This window comes from Aquarana catesbeiana, linkage group LG03 (assembly GCF_042186555.1).
Source record: "Aquarana catesbeiana isolate 2022-GZ linkage group LG03, ASM4218655v1, whole genome shotgun sequence".
NCBI lineage: Eukaryota > Metazoa > Chordata > Amphibia > Anura > Ranidae > Aquarana > Aquarana catesbeiana.
In genome coordinates, this window is record NC_133326.1 from 108,266,052 (window position 1) to 108,284,221 (window position 18,170).

At 43.2% G+C, this 18,170-nt stretch overlaps 1 protein-coding gene across 1 annotated transcript in view; it reads right to left on the reverse strand.

Moving 5' to 3' along the window:
* Positions 1-18,170, reverse strand: part of LOC141131545 (long-chain fatty acid transport protein 2-like) — an 85,844-nt gene that overhangs the window by 52,754 nt on the left and 14,920 nt on the right. The window contains exon 3 of the mRNA XM_073618928.1: positions 10,637-10,795. Within this exon, the coding sequence (XP_073475029.1) occupies positions 10,637-10,795 (159 nt within the window). The remainder of the gene's footprint in view (positions 1-10,636; positions 10,796-18,170) is intronic.

Below are 18,170 nucleotides of genomic sequence, written 5' to 3' on the forward strand. Positions count from 1 at the left end.
TAACTAGCTGGTAAAAATGCTGGAAAATTCCTGCATTGTATTTCTCTGTGTTGTCATCCTGTTCCATGTTCCTCTGGTCGGGACTGCAAGCAGCTGAGCTGACACACATTGCATAGACATGGTCCACTGTTGTCCCTATCAGTAGACTGGTCTTTAGCAATGGTGTGCTTGCTGACAAAGTAGTGAAAAATGCTGGAGGAGATCAGTATTGCCGAGGAAAAAAAAAAAAAATGGTGCGATGCCACCACTACTCCATCACAAACACATACATTCTTTTATTTGTGCAATGCCATGCAAGTCAAGCCAATGTTTCAGGACCACACAGTGAGACATAGGGGGTTATTTACTAAAACTGGAGAGTGCAAAATCTGGTGCAACTCTGCATAGAAACCAATCAGCTTCCAGGTTTTATTGCCAAAGCCTAATTGAACAAGCTGAAGTTAGATGCTGATTGGCTACCATGCACAGCTGCACCAGATTCTGAGTGCACCAGTTTTAGTAAATCTACCCCAAAGTGACTAATGTCTAATATTGAATAGTACTAATGTTTGTAAAGGAGTGCTGGTGACATCTCATCATTTCACTGTAAATGGAGTAGCAGAGATGAAAGAACTTCCTGCCTGGGATAGGCTGAACGGATATAATAGACATAGGCATGCTGGACACATTACAAATAAATTCAGGAATTACTGGATGTAATCATGCCCTGTGTAACCAAAGCCTGGTGCTGGAGCTCACAAATTTTAAAACACAGCCTGAAACGCAGCTGGCCCTGGGGACCTGAGAAGGGATGGCGCTTCCAGAGATGATGGATAGCCACTTCAAAAGGCCTTCCCTGGAGACCCCTTAGTTCCACTTTTATTTGTGTTGTTTGTAGCACCCTCTAGTGTACAGTTTTAGGTAGGTAAATTTAGTTGACCTATAGTAACTTGTATGAGTCTGGGAAACAGATCTGGGTTTATCTTAAGGAAGATAAAACAGAAAAGCGCTTCTAAGTGCAAAATGTATTAGTACAATGGCAAGCAGACAAATAAACACTCACATCAAAGTTTGGAAAGATAGGCTCATGTAGGGGAAGGCACCCACCTGGCATAGTCCTCAACACCTCCGGTCCGAGGGTGTAACCGCCATGATCACAGTAACCAGGAAGATGCTGGCAAGTCCTGTGGTAAGGACTTCTGGGTAAGCTTGATGGAACCAGCTTGAGGCGCGGTGCCAGTAGGCGTGTGACTTCACCGAGGTGGGGAGAGAGAACCACAGCGCGTTTCAGAGCATGCACAAGGCTCATACAGAGCATGCGCGCTCATTTCTCAAGTGATACGGAGAAGGAAGGGGACCGAGTTTAAATTCTCTGCACACCAAGAGTCATCTGCTAATTAGTTAAATAGATCCACTAAATAGCTTTAACTGTATCCAGGTGAACAGCAAACAGAATATATGCATCTTCAACATACAATAAAAAACACGTCATTGATACAAAACATTAATGAATAGGATTCTAGAAAACACTTACGGTATCTTTAAAATTAGTTTTGTTTCTTCTGCTGAAGTCTTGTTGAAACAGACAAAATTGTTTTATTGTTTCTATTATTATTATTTTAATTCTTGTATTGTCAACATTTTATAACCCAATTTACTATTACCTCCCTTCTGCCAAAACAGTTATATTGTCACGTAATTTGACCTACGGGTGTAGATTTTACCCATTACATTCATTTGTTTGTTCACCATGGATTTAATTAGTGATATAGAATAATCACAAATACAACGCACTTGATACTTTATATACCACCTTACCTCCTGACATATTCTGCAGCACAGCTAACCTTACACGTTTCGACCGATACACACTTTGTGGTAAATTCAAAAAATTGAAGAGACTCATCCATGCTGCCAATATCCAATGGTGGTATGAGTTCTTCCTTAAAAAATACTTAAGAAAAAGTTTCCCCCAGAGGTCTCAGGATCCTCAAAGCCTGTTCCTTCCTTGGTCCCATTCATTTAAAGGATTGGGAAGGAATAGCAGAATTTTGCACCACTAAATGGATAGGCGTTCTCATTAGTCAGAGACACATCAAAAATAATGAGATACTAACATTAGAAATCACTGCATACAATCAAAAGAGCCGTGTAACCTGGTTAGACACTTTGAAAAATAATAAAAATAAAGAGCATTCTGTTATCCAAATCAAATTAGGTAAATTTAAACAAGATCTGGGTAATTATCGTAATGAGAAGGTTTTTTTTTCTGCCTGGAATCGTAATAATCAAATACCTGCCCTAATGTCTCTTCCGCCTAATTCCTGGGTTCCCTCTATTGTTTTATTTAAGTCTACAGGACCAAGCACTACCCACCCTAAACAACCTGTATCGAGTGGCGTCACTAGGGTTGGTGTCACCCCCCCCTGCACCAAGCAGGCTAGTGGGTTGGTGCGGCTCTCCCTCCTTAACCTGCCATAATGGATGGAGCTGAGATGGGATTGGGGTGGTGGATAGAGCCGGAATGTATGGACCCCAGAATGGGATTAGGGGGATGGATGGAGCCAGGATGGGATCGGGGGGTGGATGGAGCCGGGATGGGATCAGGGGGGTGGATGGAGTCGGGATGGGATCAGGGGGAGGTGGATGGAGCCGGGGGGTGGAGCCAGGATGGGATGTGGGGAGGTGGATGGAGCCGGGATGGGAGGTGGATGGAGTTGGGCTGGGATCGGGGGGTGGATGGAGCCGGGGTTGGATCTTTTGATTGGGGGGGTTAGAGGATATGTGCTAGGGGGTGCTTTGGGAGAGGAGACGAATTGTGCTGGGGGGGTCAAACTTCAAATCTGCCCCCTCCTACTTCTAGTACAAGTCCTCTCTAACCTAAAATAAGCACCCCCTAGCACCTATCCTCTAACCCCCCCACCCCTAAAATCACTCCTGGCAGCATAATTGTTCCCTGCCGATGGCCCCCCAATTACCATGTCCCCCTCCTCTGCATAATACTCCTGTTATTACATACCTCAGGGCATGTGCTGTAGAGTGGTGTCTCTCTTCTTCGGCTATTCCTCCGGGCCTGTGTCTGCAGCCGGGGGGGGCCGCGGCGTGTGGGGACATAATGAACGATCAGAGTTGGACCAGGGCATCCTGTCTCTCTGCCTCACTCCCTCCTCCCCCCACCCTCTCTCCCCCGTACATTGCATTGAGCAGAGAAGATCCCGGAAGGGAAGGAGGGAGCCACCAAGCGGCGCCCCTGCCAGTCTGAGGCGAGCCCGGTGTCACCCTCTGGCGGCCGCACCCCCCCACAGCTACGCCACTGCCTGTGGCCAAGAAGCCACATTACAGCCATCTTGCTGGTATCACACCTGCAAGACTTACTACCTCCTATAGTACTATTACATGATCTCCAAGGGGAACACAAAAAGAAAAATATCAAGTGAAACATCCGTTCTCTAAAAAAAGCTTCTTCGTCTACCAACATTGTAGTCCAGTCTAACATTCAAAACAATATCACATCACCTATACCTCTGGAACCTTCATCATTTTCAGCTAACCCAGATTCACTCTTTACAGTATCAAACATAAATGTACCATCCATCACTAATGATTTGCCTCCATCTACAGTTTCTTCTCCCTTGACCGTTGCTTCCACATCTACTACCATCAGTCATGAGGCCCACAATTTTCAGTCCTTACCCACCACCGAGATTGATAAACAAATTGGTAACTTTAATAGCGGGGGAAATACCATCAAATTCTTCTTCACTTTCTACTTTAGGAGAACAGCCCCCGCATAAAACACAGACTGAAAAGAAAATACATAGACGAGGGTGTAGGGGTGGACGTAGGAAACCCAAAAATAAGTGCCCAAAGGAAACTGTGAAGCTTTTCAATTTGTCTTCCAACATGTTGTCATCAGAAGACATCTTACTGAGCAGAGGTCTTACCTTTGCCCCTACTATGCAACCCAATTCCTTTATATTGTTTAAGGACCTTTAACAAATTTTTTTAGGAATCTCACTCTTAAAAGATTCTTTAACATAAAATCTAAAAAAAGATATACCTTTAGATTTTACATTTACAGTTATAGATCCTTAGGAGTCCATTCCAGACGACATTGCAGAGAGTGTCATTAGCATATATGATTCATGCGTAGAATCTGGAGATGTAGATCTAGATCTGGATCTGAATTTATTTACACATCTCCAAACATAACCCCCATTGTACATACTCAATTACAACCCAAATCAGTTTTCTATCCCACTAAATCCAAGGGACCCCATGTTGAGGCCTATTATAGAGTGGTATTTTCCGAATTTCCGAAATGATGCCATCAGCCCACAAACACTACCAAATATCAATACCATAATCTTCATCCTGGTGAAATGGCTGCCTTAAAACAATTTACCAATAATCCCAATTTAGTTATAAAACCGGCAGACAAAGGGGAAGGGATTATACTCCAAGACAGGACATATTATGTTACCGAGGCCATGAGACTACTCTCCGATTTGGGAATGTATAAAAAGCTTCCTAAAGATCCTTTACCCTTCTTTAAAATAGAGGCAGATTAACTCATCCATAGGGCCATTTTTGATCAGGTTATCCATTAAAAAAAAAAAAAAAAAAAAAGAAGAGGGCTCTTTTTTTTTTACATAGAGATTTTGACAGTACGCTGTATTTTTATCAGCTTCCTAATGTGCATAAAGGTCAACAGCACCTCCTAAGTAGACCTACTGTGGCTTCCATGAATAGTATCACTAGTGGTTTCTCTTTATACATTGATTCCTTTTAACAACCGCTAGCTCAGAACCTTCAATCCTATATTACGTGACTCAAAATTATTGGAACTTTTGCCACCCTATACATGGGAAGATAGTTACTCCTGGCTGTCTCTTTATGTAAATTCCTTATACACCTCTGTTCCCCATCAAACAGGCATGCTAGCCACACATTTTCTACTACAGGACCCCATGTTAAACACCAAACAGGCAGCCTTTATTCTAGATGCTACTCTTTTCTGCCTTACGCATAATTTCCATTTTGAGGGCGATTTCTATCTACAAACTCATGGCACGGCAATGGGGGCCAATTTTGTGCCCTCATACGCCAATTTGACCATGGGTTATTGGGAGAACCAGTTTATATGGAAAAACAACCCCTTTGTGCAATACTTCATCTTTTATGACAGATATATTGACGATATTGTCATGATCTGGGATGGTTCTCCCTCCCTGATAGATGACTTTGTTGCACACTAACGCCAATGATCTTGGACCCTCCTTTATTTCAGTCTGGAACCAGGATAGTTTAGAGTTTTTAGGACCTTGAACTTGGTCATGAGCAGAACCATATATTTGCTCGCAACTATACTAAACCCACTTCGGGTAATGTGTATCTTCCTTTTTGACAGCCATCACCGCCCGCAGTGGATCAAAAATATACCCAAAGGGCAGTTCTGTTGCCTAAGGCAGAATTGTACCATAGACTGTGACTACATTTCTGAGTACCCACCCCAGATGCAAATTCTTGGAAAAAGGATATCCAGAAATGTTGGTAGATCAGGCCTATACCACCTTTCTTCTGAGTAAAAAAATGAAAGTTGAAAAATCTTCTGAGAATCCACCTGTCAGGTTTATAACTAGGTACCACAGTCAATACAAGAGTATTGAAAATATTCTCAAACACTGAAATATTTTGAAGCCTGATCCCCATCTTAATACCATTCTCTGTGACAAACCAAAGGTTACCTATAAAAGGGCCCCCACATTAAAAAACAAAATTAGCGGCCAGTAAATTGAAGTGCAAGGAAAAAAAAAAGTTATGCCTAATTCCTCTTGAAGGGATGTAGGGATGACACTTTTTAGATCATAATAATAAGATTACCACAGGTTTACAGGTTTGGGTCATTGAAGCCATACCTAAAAATCTATCCGAAGCTGCAAGCTTCTCCAGATTATGTGACCATGAAACTTTTTGGATATGCACTCTCGATACCCTCGTGCCGAATGGCCTAAATGAGGAGCTAGAAATTAGTACTATATTATAGCAATATTTCCTGTAAGTAATTTTCAGCTAATTCTTTGTCCTTATTTCATTTTCAGATGATCAGATATATCAAAATACACATACTTGTCACACAGTAATATCTTCACCACATATACTTCTAATTCGCACTTATTGTATGTATTGGTTAGCTCCTATCTCATGTCAGTCACATAGACATACTCATTAGATATGTGTGTACTAACAACTTTTAAAGCTAAATGTTTTCTAGAATCATATTCATTAATGTTTTGTATCAATGATATGTGTTTTTTATTGTATGTTAAAGTTGCATATATTCCGTTGGCTTTAACTGTATCCAGGTAAACAGCAATTTAGTGGCTCTATTCAGCTGATTGGCAGATGACTCTTCCTGTACAGAGCATTTAAACTTGGCCCCCTTCCTTCTCTGTATCACTTGAGAAAGGTGTGCGCATGCTTCATATGAGCCTTGCGCATGCTCTAAAATGCGCTGTGGTTCTCTCTCCTTACCGCGGTGATGTCACACGCCTACTGGCGCCATGCCTCAAGCTGGTTTCATCAAGCTTACCCGGAACACAGGACTTGCCGGCATCCTTCTGGTTAGCGTGATCGCAGGGGTTATACCCTTGGACCGGAGGCGCTGAGGACTATTCCTGGCAGATGCCTTTCCCTAGATGAGCCTAGCTTTCCAAACATTGATGTGAGTGTTCATTTGACTGCTTGCCATTGTACTAATAAATATTGCACTTAGAGGCGCTTTTCTGTTTTCTCTTCATGGTGTTCTTCAGAGTTGGCTTCACTCCAGAGAAAAGCTTTGCCCTTAGTGTCTGGCCTCCATTCAAGATTCATTATTAAAATGTGTCATCCACTTGTCCATGTACTTTTATCCTTCCTTTCCCTTGTCATGGACCTTTTAGACTTATTCCCCATCTATTGTATGCGATTTATGTAATCATCCTGTGCGCTGGCATTTTTAATTGTTGGGTTTATCGTAAGTTCAGGCTAGAACGCTCTGCATACCAGGCCTCTATCCCCTCCCCTTGGTTCTGGAGGTCCATGTAAATGTCTAGAAGCTAGTGGGTGGAGGTAAGGAGGCAGGGTCTGAATATAGATGGGGAGTTTTGACCAATCCCCGGGCAGGAGTCCAGTGAGTTTGGTCAGACAGGCCCATAAATATTGAAGAGCTTGGCCAGCAGGGGGGGTTGTTGTTGTCAGGTGGAAGATGGAGGCTGAGCCTGGAAGCCAAGAGGCCTGGGAGGGGACCCCAGGGCTAGAGCTGAGGAAGAAGAGGAGTTAAATAGAGGGAGCTTCGCTACCCTCAAGTCTCATCGAGGAGACTCCCTGGCTATCAAGGGAGGACCTGGCCAGCAGGAGGCCTGAACAGCAGTCTCATTCAAGGCAGCAGAATTCAAGGGACAGTGCAAGTACCTCTACACCTGCAGGGCCTACAAGGGAGAAGGCTGCCAGATGCAATATCCACCATGCTTTCACAGGGACAGCGTCACAGCTAACCTAAATTCCATGCTTTGGGACACTTTTCAAGGCAGCCAGGTGGGCTGGAATTTTCAAGTGTTTTCAAGGGCATCGTGAGTTTCACCATGGGGACATAGTGCCCCTGCATACAGTTTGGAACTTTGCTATTCACCCCAGGGAACAAAGAGCTCCTGAAGAGAAAACTTTGCTACTGATCCATGGAAGATAAAAATCTGGAGGGAGTACACCCCAGGATCTGTATTTTTGTGTACATAGTGAAGGAAGTTTGTCCTCAAGTTGTTCTACTAAGTCAAGTTTGGCATCCCATAATCCCTCTTCCCCTTCCAAGTTATTTTCCCCTCAATAAAACAACAAAAACAAGCCCATGGACTGATTACTGACTGTGTGAAAGTTGGAAAATGTGTGTTTAATAGACCCAAAAATCCAGTGGCTCCTTAGGGGGTAGTGCTACATGTTATTCCCTCCCCCTTCCTTTTTTTTTTTCTTTTTATCTTTTGCCCACCCAGTGTACTCCTCATGCCTCTCCCCCCATCCAAATCTACTTGTCCCTTTTTTTTCACTCCCTGTTTAATAAACAGATTTACCCTTATACTGTTTTAGTCAGGTTAGAACAAACCCATTGCATTGTAGTTAGGAAGCAGTAAATTACTCAATGTATAATATTACAATAAAGTAAGGAGAGGCTGCATTATTAGATATAGTTGCCCTCATATTTATACAAGCTATGCACAAAAAGTTTTTTTTTAACAAATTGTTAACAATGTCAGCATAATCTGTAGACCCAGAGCTATAGTTAAACATTATATGTAAATCCCACCTTTTCCTTAAAGTGGTTGTAAACCTCTGAAATGAAAAATGAACAAAGCATAGTCTTCTATAGTGTTCACTTGCCTTGATCCAAAGCACCTAGTGTGGTTCTTTTCTGATCTCTCCTCTTTCTGCTATCTGCATGATTCACTTCTGACAGTCTGACTTCACACCAGATAATCCCTGTAAATAGCCCCACCCCCTAGCATACAGCAGGTACAGTAATTGGCAGCTTCAACTGTGCATGTTTCCCTATGTGTCAGTATAGAAGGGGGTGTGTTTATTCTTCCCACTCAGATCTCAGATTACACAGAGCTGCCTCTCATGCAGTGCAGTGTGTGATGTCAGATCCCCGCCCCCTGTCTTCTGGAGCTGAGAAAAAGTTTTTGATCTGAGTGTTTTAGAAGATAGTAGAGGAGAGACACATCACACGAAGCACCTCGGTGGTTAACAGAGGACAGAATTAAAATTAGACTTGGGAAACTTAACATTAATAAACATTAATAAATCACCAGGACCAGATGGCTTGCACCCGAGGGTACTTAGGGAACTCAGTCAAGTAATTGCCAGACCATTGTTCCTGATTTTTACTGACAGTCTACTGACTGTAATGGTACCAGCTGATTGGAGAAAAGCCAACATAACACCAATATTTAAAAAGGGCCCAAAATACATCCCTTGGAATTACAGACCAGTTAGCCTAACATTAATAGTATGTAAACTCTTGGAGGGGATGATAAGGGACTATATACAAGATTTTAGTAATGAGAACGGTATCATTAGCAGTAATCAGCATGGATTCATGAAGAATCGTTCTTGCCGTTCTCTACTAACCTTCTATGAGGAGGCGAGTTGCCAGCTAAAGGAAGGCCCGTATCTGGATTTTGCAAAAGCATTTGACACAGTTCCCCATAAACGTTTACTGTGCAAAATAAGGTCCGTTGGCATGGACCATAGGGTGAGTACAAGGTTTGAAAACTGGCTACAAAGGCGAGTTCAGAGGGTGGTGATACATGGGGAATACTCGGAATGGTCAGGGGTCGGTAGTGGGGTCCCCCCAGGGTTCTGTGCTGGGACCAATCCTATTTAATTTGTTCATAAACGACCTGGAGGATGGGGTAAACAGTTCAATCTCTGTATTTGCGGATGATACTAAGCTAAGCAGGGCAATAACTTCTCCGCAGGATGTGGAAACCTTGCAAAAAGATCTGAACAAATAAATGGGGTAGGCAACTACATGGCAAATGAGGTTCAATGTAGAAAAATGTAAAATAATGCATTTGGGTGGCAAAAATATGAATGCAATCTATACACTGGGGGGAGAACCTCTGGGGGAATCTAGGATGGAAAAGGACCTGGGGGTCCTAGTAGATGATAGGCTCAGCAATGGCATGCAATGCCAAGCTGCTGCTAACAAAGCAATAGGAATATTGGCATGCATTAAAAAGGGATAAACTCCAAAGATAAAATGATAATTCTCCCACTCTACAAGACTCTGGTCCGGCCGCACCTAGAGTATGCTGTCCAGTTCTGGGCACCAGTCCTCAGGAAGGAAATGGAGCGAGTACAAAGAAGGGCAACAAAGTTAATAAAGGGTCTGGAGGATATTAGTTATGAGGAAAGGTTGCGAGCACTGAACTTATTCTCTCTGGAGAAGAGACGCTTAAGAGGGGATAGGATTTCAATATACAGATACCATACTGGTGACCCCACAGTAGGGATAAAACTTTTTCGCAGAAGGGAGTTTAACAAGACTCATGGCCCCTCATTAAAATTAGAAGAAAAGAGGTTTAACCTTAAACTACGTAGAGGGTTCTTTACTGTAAGAGTGGCAAGGATTTGGAATTCCCTTCCACAGGCGGTGGTCTCAGCGGGGGGCATTGATAGTTTCAAGAAACTATTAGATAAGCACCTGAATGACCACAACATACAGGAATATACAATGTAATACTGACATACAATCACACACAGTGTAGGTTGGACTTGATGAACTTGTGTCTTTTTTCAACCTCACCTATTATGTAACTATCTAAGAGAGGCTGCAGATAAACAGGTACAACTTATGTAGAAGGATTTGTTTAATCTCTGTATCACCAGAGGCTAGTCACTTCAGTGGGTATATGTAAGAGTTTACAACCACTTTAAAAAAACTGTTGAGCTTGCCTTTCCAGTCCTCTCCTTTTGCCTTTCCATTGGTCCTTTAAAACAGGTGGCCTTACTGACCAATAGAGAATATTAGAAGACAAAAGAGGGGCAGGAGACTAAATGTGGCTTATTTCTATATTTCTCTGAGAAAATTATCAGTATTGAATAGCTATAATGGAATACATACCATACTGAATGCATCCACGGACCCCAATCATAAGTCCAGCACTGTGATAGAGAGGCAGTGGAATGTACACCGTATCCTTGCATGTAATTCCAGACAGTGTACTTATAGATGAGCTGATCAGCAAACGTCCTTGATTTATCACAGCAGCCTTGGGGAGACCTTTTAGGAAGAGATGTTTAGCATTGTATGGATTAATAATTATGGTTAATTCCCATTTGAACATTTCTATTTCATCACCACTAGTTGCAGAAATGTTTTCTTTTACAATAATTTTATTAGGTTTTCACATAGGTTTAACAAGTAAGGTCTCAAGTTCAGAGCTTTTACAGACACTTGGCATTTTTCTTTTTTTTCTGCTGGTATACACACCTCTATGTTTGCCTATGGGGTTGATTTACTAAAACTGGAGAGTGCAGAATCTGATGCAGCCCTGTAGGATAGCCAATCAGCTTCTAACTTCAGCTTGTTCGAATAAGCTTTGACAATGGAACCTGGTTGAGCTCCTGTGATCTTTTCCAGCTTCTTTTTGGCAAGCTGCAGGACCTCTGGCATATGGATTAGCCCTGATCTACAGTACCTTGTCCCTGTGACTGTTTCCTGGGAAGCTGGACTGTCAGAAAGGCTCTGTCAGAAGACAGAATAACAGCAGAAGACAAATCCCTGTTCCCTGAATATGTGGAAGAAGAAGTGCGTTAGTGAGTGCGAACACATATGCACGTGTGCAAACAAATGTATGCGGCGCATCTTGTGACAGATAAGGGCGCCAAATGCGCCATTTAAGCTGGATCAGTACTCAGGATCAGGCCTGTCTCGACTAGTGTTCTGTGATTGTTCTGTTCCCTGTTACCTGCATCTGCTCTTGAAACTCTGACCCAGCTTGTTCCTGACTATTCCTGTTATTCACCTGCATCGACCCCGGCTTGTTCTTTGACCATTCTTCTGTCTCTGCATCTGTACTTAATCTGATCGTTCTGTGTATGACCCGGTTTGTCTGACGCTGCTTATGTTCCAGTCTATTCAGAGCTACCAAGCTTCTAGCACCTGTCCATCTGCCACTGAAACCAGCTCTAAGGCTAAACTACCAGCCGGTTTCTGCCCTCAGGAAATCTGCTGCCACCTGGCATACTACTCCACCAGGTGCTGAAAAATTACTCTTTGTGGACAAGGAGGCAGGTTTATCCACTCTGGTAACTGCAGGGGACTGCACACTTGTCTCTGCTTGCGTGACAGAGGATGAGGAGGATGAGGAAAGTTTAGTAAGCCAGTCCACCACCTCCTCTGCATGCTGTGGCTGGATAGCACGGGCAAACTCACTAAACAGAGGAAATGCCCTGCTTGAGGACTGGGAGGGAGGGGGCGGTTCGGGATATTATTGGGAGGGAGGGGGCGGTGTTTATCAGCAAATGTAAAGAAGAAGTTGAAATTTGTACGTAGATGCACTTTAAAGAGGTGTTTGGGGCACTTTAATTTGAGTACTCACTCTACACAGACACACTCCACGGATACACTATAAATGTACTGCAATATATGTACAAACGTACAGTACTATATGGCGTTAAACTGGCAGTAATGCACACAATACACTAATGTCAAGATTACTGACACAGTCTCACTACACTACACTGAAACTATATGAGCTGTCCCTACTCCACACTAATGTATGTATGAATGTCTCACTACACTACAAATAAACTATCTGAGCTGTCCCTACTCTAGTTGCACACTATGCAAAGCTGAATGATGGTCCTCCTGACTACACTCACACACTTTTTCCCTAGGTAAATGGGTAGGGGTACCATGTACCCCATACTCATTCACCTAGGGTGGGGGGCCAGGATCTGGGGGCCCTCTTATTATAGGGGGCTCCCGGATTCCGATAAGCCCCCCGCCCGCAGACCCCGACAACCAACGGCCAGGGTTGTCGGGAGGAGGCCCTTGTCCTCATCAACAAGGGGACAAGGTGCTTTGTGGTGGGGGGGCCCCGCAAATCCATGCCAGACCTAAGGGCCTGGGATGCCCCACGATGGTGCTCGCAAGGTGTCAATCTTGCCGATAAAAGCGGCGAGATTGACTTCCTTTTCTAGTCCCATCGTACCCGAGTCACGTTCAAAATGAACGGACTTGTCCGTGTGTGGGCAAGTCCGTTCATTCTGAAAGTCCGCCGTAACTCCGGCGAACGTCCGTCGGAAAGACGGGCGGACCTAGCCTTCTGGAAAGTCTGGTCGTGTGTAGGCAAGTCCGTCCGTTCAGAAAGTCCGGCGGGAAGAACGTCGGACCAAGTCTGCCGGAAAGTCCGCTCGTGTGTACACGGCATTAGCCTCACAATTACAACAATATTTTGGATGGACGGAAATTGCGGATTCTGATCCTATACAGGGTCTGCTATTGCCTTTATGTAGGGAACATACATTGATCTCCTTTATTGGAGACAAATGGCTTGCGAGGGGATAAAGGATTTTTGACACGTAAACTTTTTGATAAAATTATGGCAAGAAATTAAAAGAGTTATGGCAAAAAAATGGCTTGAGGTATTTGAAGCGGTTGCTTCAGAATGACAGTTTAAAATTCTTTGCTGAAATAATGGAGGTATATGGAATTGCAAAACAAAGGTTTTTCCAATATCTTCAACTCAGGCATGCCATACAGACTCAAGCCCGTTCCTTTGAATTCAAAAGTAATCATTCTACAATAATATCATTATTAGATGCTAAAGGGCATAAGCGGGTCTTATTATATAGTACCCTATAGAGTCGTGATATAAGTTTCAAGATTCTGTAGATCTCCCCTCAAGTGCTCAGTGGGAACGAAACCTGGGACCGTTGACGGATGACCATTGGACAATGGCTCTGTCTGCGTTCCCTAGTGTATCGTTATCCACTACGCAAAAATTAACGCAATTATTCATTTTACATAGATCGTATTATACTCCTGAGAAATTATTTAAATGGAATCGTAGAGATTCCCCTTTGTGTCCCCGCTGTAGAGGAGCCCCTGCAAACTTAATACATATGCTATGGTGATGTCTTAAACTCCACCGATAAAAATTTTGATTGGGTTTTCTTTTTTGTTGTTTAGGGGTGCTCAGGGTTTTGTTGATATGTGTATTGGGACTGTACTTGGGTAGTTTGTATGTACCGTGTTTTGAAATTTTCTTTGTTTATTGTATTAAATCTCAATAAAAAATGTATTGGATTTAAAAAAAAAGAAAAAAAAAAAAAGTCAACAGCTACAAATACTGTAGCTGCTGACTTAATATAAGGACACTTACCTGTCCAGGGAGCCCGCGATGTTGGCACCCCAAGCCGATCCGTCCATCATCTCTGGGTGCAGGCCAAACAAATTGAAGCCCTGTGGCTTCACAGCCTGTTTTTTACTACGCATGCGTCTCCCAGAGGACATTGGGGGGGGGGGGGGTAGAAGGACGATACAGAAGTTTCGTAGATCGCCGCACAACGATTGCAGCAATTTTACCCGGAAGTGGGATCAGGTACCTGGTTTTGACAGGTATCCCCTGCCCCCCGAAAGGTGCCAAATGTGGCAGCGGAGGAAGCAAACAAGCGGAGCTTCCCCTTTTGGGTGGGGCTCCCCTTTAAAGTAGTGGATGTACAGTATATGGATTATTTTTTGGGGATTAAGGATATCCTTTGTCACTTTAATTGTAAACTTTTCAAAACATGTTATTTAGCTGGCCCTACTACATGGGTCATGTGAATTGTCAGTTGGAACCATATTCAATAACTGTGACCAATTAACAATTATTGTAAATTCCCCGCACTGGGAACCACACTGCACTTGGGGTTCTTTGTGGGCTACAATTTCAAAAATGGAACAGGGACCTTTTCCCTGTGTTTTCAGGAGGCACGGCAGCCCATTCAAATGAGGTCAAATGAATGGGCTGTCGCTGCCCGCACAAAATACAGCTTGCATAACTACTACAATGTGAACCAGGCCTTAGGGTTAATGCAAATTGGGCACTTTCTCTTGGCAGCAGAAAAACGCTGGATGCTGGTAAACGCATGTACCCTGTTTTTTTTTTTTTTTTTTTTTTAAACACAGGATATGTTTATTACGTAAACTGAACATTACACTTGAGTATAATGAGCAAATAGTACAAACAAAGGCATATGAAAACAATTTACACATCTTAAGATGCTATACATTCTGATGTAAGCTTGCGTCAGGGCCTAGATTTATCCATAGAACTGATTCGTATGTATACTTTAATGACAGAAATATAAAGAAGGGATCCCTTACTGTTCTTCATTGTATATGAGACCAACCGTTTATGTATTTTAGCATTGATGGTATTACGTCCATCTCACATGTGATGCTGCATGATCTGGGAATATTTCATTAGGAAGAGGGGGAGGAGAGGGGGGCGGGGAGAGAGACCACAGGGGTAAAACCAGAAAGGCACGAAAAAGTTGATGGAGGGGTAAGGGGAATAGTTACTAGGGACGAGAGGGGGAGGAAGGGAGGGAAAACAGGAGGGAGGGAGGAACAGGAGAAACCCCCATTGAGACATATCAGTTTGTTTGAAGAAGCGTCTTCCCAATAGAAAAGAATTGAGGGAAGAAGGCTAATGCAAAAAGTAAGGAGTAGTGAGAATCTGAAGGAGCGTGGATACGCTTGGTCGTGCCAGTACCACCATGCCACATCATCCCGTTTCACTAGATATTTGGTCTCCACAACCTGCCTCCAGCCAGCCAGCCTCCCAAAATTCAACTCTCCGGTGTATTCACACCACCAAATGCCGAGCTTCAACCCAGGCCGCCCATATTTTGTCAAACTTCTTGGGACAGTTCCTGCCCATGTAGGTAAGCTTATATAGTGGCAGTACCACATTTATTTGTGCCCTCCATGCCCTAACAGTGGGGGGGTCTGATAACTTCCAGCGCAACAAAATCTCTTTCCTGGCATAATAAGCTGCGTAGAACACAAAAAGTTTAGTATATTTGGCAGTGGCCAAATTATCTGTAATACCCAAGAGGAACACCATCGGGTCAACTTCTAAATGTAGTCCTGCCACACCATTTATATCCGTTACTATTTCGCGCCAATAGTTCTGTAGGACCGGGCACGACCATATTATGTGAAAAAAGGTCCCCACTGACTGTCTGCATTTGGGGCACCTATCGTCAAGTCCCGGATACATTTTGGACAACCTTTGTGGGGTGTAGTAGACTCTATGAAGAAATTTCAGCTGGACGAACCTATCCCTTGCTGAAATCATGAAGGGGATGCATTGCTGCAGACCCTCTGACCAGTCTTCCTCAGTCAGAGTCGGGATATCTAATTGCCATTTGTGGAAAAGGGGGAGCATTTTAGCAGTGTCTTTGCATGTAAGCCTGAGATATATGGAGGATAATGTTCGATCTAGATCTTCAGTCATCAAAAGGGACTCAACTGAGTGGGTAGACAGCTCTATCCCAAGCGGAAACTGCGCTTGGACCGCATGTCTCAGTTGTAGGAAGCATGTACCCTGTTTAGCCTGCATTTACCAGCATCAAGTGCTTGGGTCTTAACTAATTTAGTTGGCCAGAATAATAATTTATTCCGCCCATTGAAATGAAATAATGCTCAAGAGCTAAAAACACGCCTAGCATTACCGAACGTTTACATGCCTTTTTGCAGCGTCAATCGTTTTTGTGCCAAAACTCTCCTCTCCTGAACGCGATTCTTTTGCGCTCAGGAGAGCATTTGCTGCTCCTAAACTCTGGTAAAAGCTTATGCGTGCATGGAAACCTATACTTTTATTGAGTTTTGTCCAGGGGCTTTGGCAAAAAATGCCAAAAGCTCCAAAAACAAGATGTAGGAGCAGCAGTATGCATGAGGCCTTATTAACTGGCATATCGGCATGGATGTCACACCACTTCCTCAAACTAAATCTTTCCAAAATCATAATATTCCCCCCGCCTGTTCCCTCTTTCAGGACTTTTCCATCAAGATCAATAATACAACTATCAGTCCCTACCCTCATGCCAGGGTACTAGGTGTAATCCTGAACTCTGACCTGTCCTTTCAGCCCAAATCCAATCACTATCCGAATCTTGTAGACTTCACCTCCATAACATCTCTGAAATACGCCCCTTTTTAACCTTTGAAACTACCAAGCAACTAATTCACTCCCTCGTTATCTCTCGCCTTGACTTTTGCAACGCACTTCTCATATGCCTATCTCTACACAGGCTATCTCCCCCTTCAGTCTGTCATGAATGCTGCTGCCAGACTCATCCACCTTACCAACTGTTCAGTGTCTGCTATCCCTCTCTGCCAATTCCTACACTGGCTTCTGATTGCCCAACAAATAAAACTCAAAATACTAACATACAACACCAGTCTTGTCTCCACATATCATAAACTGTTCTCTCCACTCCTCCTATGACCTCCTGCTCCTCTGCTCCCTTGTCTCCTCCTCTCATGCTTGCCTCCAAGACTTTTTCAGAGCTTCTCCCACCATCTGGAACTCTCTACTTCAATGCGTTTGGCTATCTCCTATTCTTTCCACCTTTAGGCGATCCCTGAAAACTCATCTCTTCAGGGAAGCCTATCCTGCCCCCAACTAACAACTGAACTTTTAATTATTCCATCAGCTCTTCCCTTATAGTTATTATCTTTTGTACCACTTGCTCCACCCTATTAGATTGTAAGCTCACATGAACAGGGCCCTCCTAACCCTCTTGTATTGTTTTGTAAATGTACTATTTATCCCTACGTATATTCTAAAGTGCTGCACAAACTGTTAGTGCCAAAAAAAATTCTGAATAATATTAATAATAATGTCTCTAATCCTGACCAAGGATCCCCTCTTGACATTGTAGATCTCATGGGCCTCAGCTCTTGAAAGAGAACAGTAGCAAGGATGAAAGGAAAAGGTAATTGGACTTGGGGCACACAGTTTACAAGCAACAAAAGCCAGAAATCTAAATGGTCAGCCAAACAATACAGCTTTGGAAGCAAGGCAAAAGTAAGGGCAGAAAAAGCAATACCGTAATTCAAAATACAAGTAAAGGTGCAAAACTATACTATCCAAAGCTGGTTCTGCAATCACCAAAAAAGTGAATAATGAACATTAGTGATTTATAAAAATCATTACTTTAAGTGGTTAATATTATTATAATTAACGACTTGCCAGCCAGCGACCTGTACGTCGCTGGACTTCAAGTAGTTATACCCGGATGATGCCTGTATCATCTCTCTTGTCATCTCATGTAAAAGCAATCCTAGCGGCTAACTAGCCGCTGGATTGCTTTTACAAGCAGCGGGAGTGAATACCACTGCCTTCTGCAGCTTTACCGGAATCTCTTGTCCCACCGCGAGTCCCGATTAACCAGCCAGCACTTCTGCCGGCTGATCATAGAGGCCAACAAAGATCACCTTTGTTCGTCTCTTTGACATGGTAACCCAGAAACGATGACCTTACATCACTTCCAGTTTACCCAGATGTAAACAGTGCCATTTTTAAAAATTAAAAAGCATTGGATCACATCTAAGATCATCACAGCATGTGTCAAAACCGAAAAGTATGTGCATG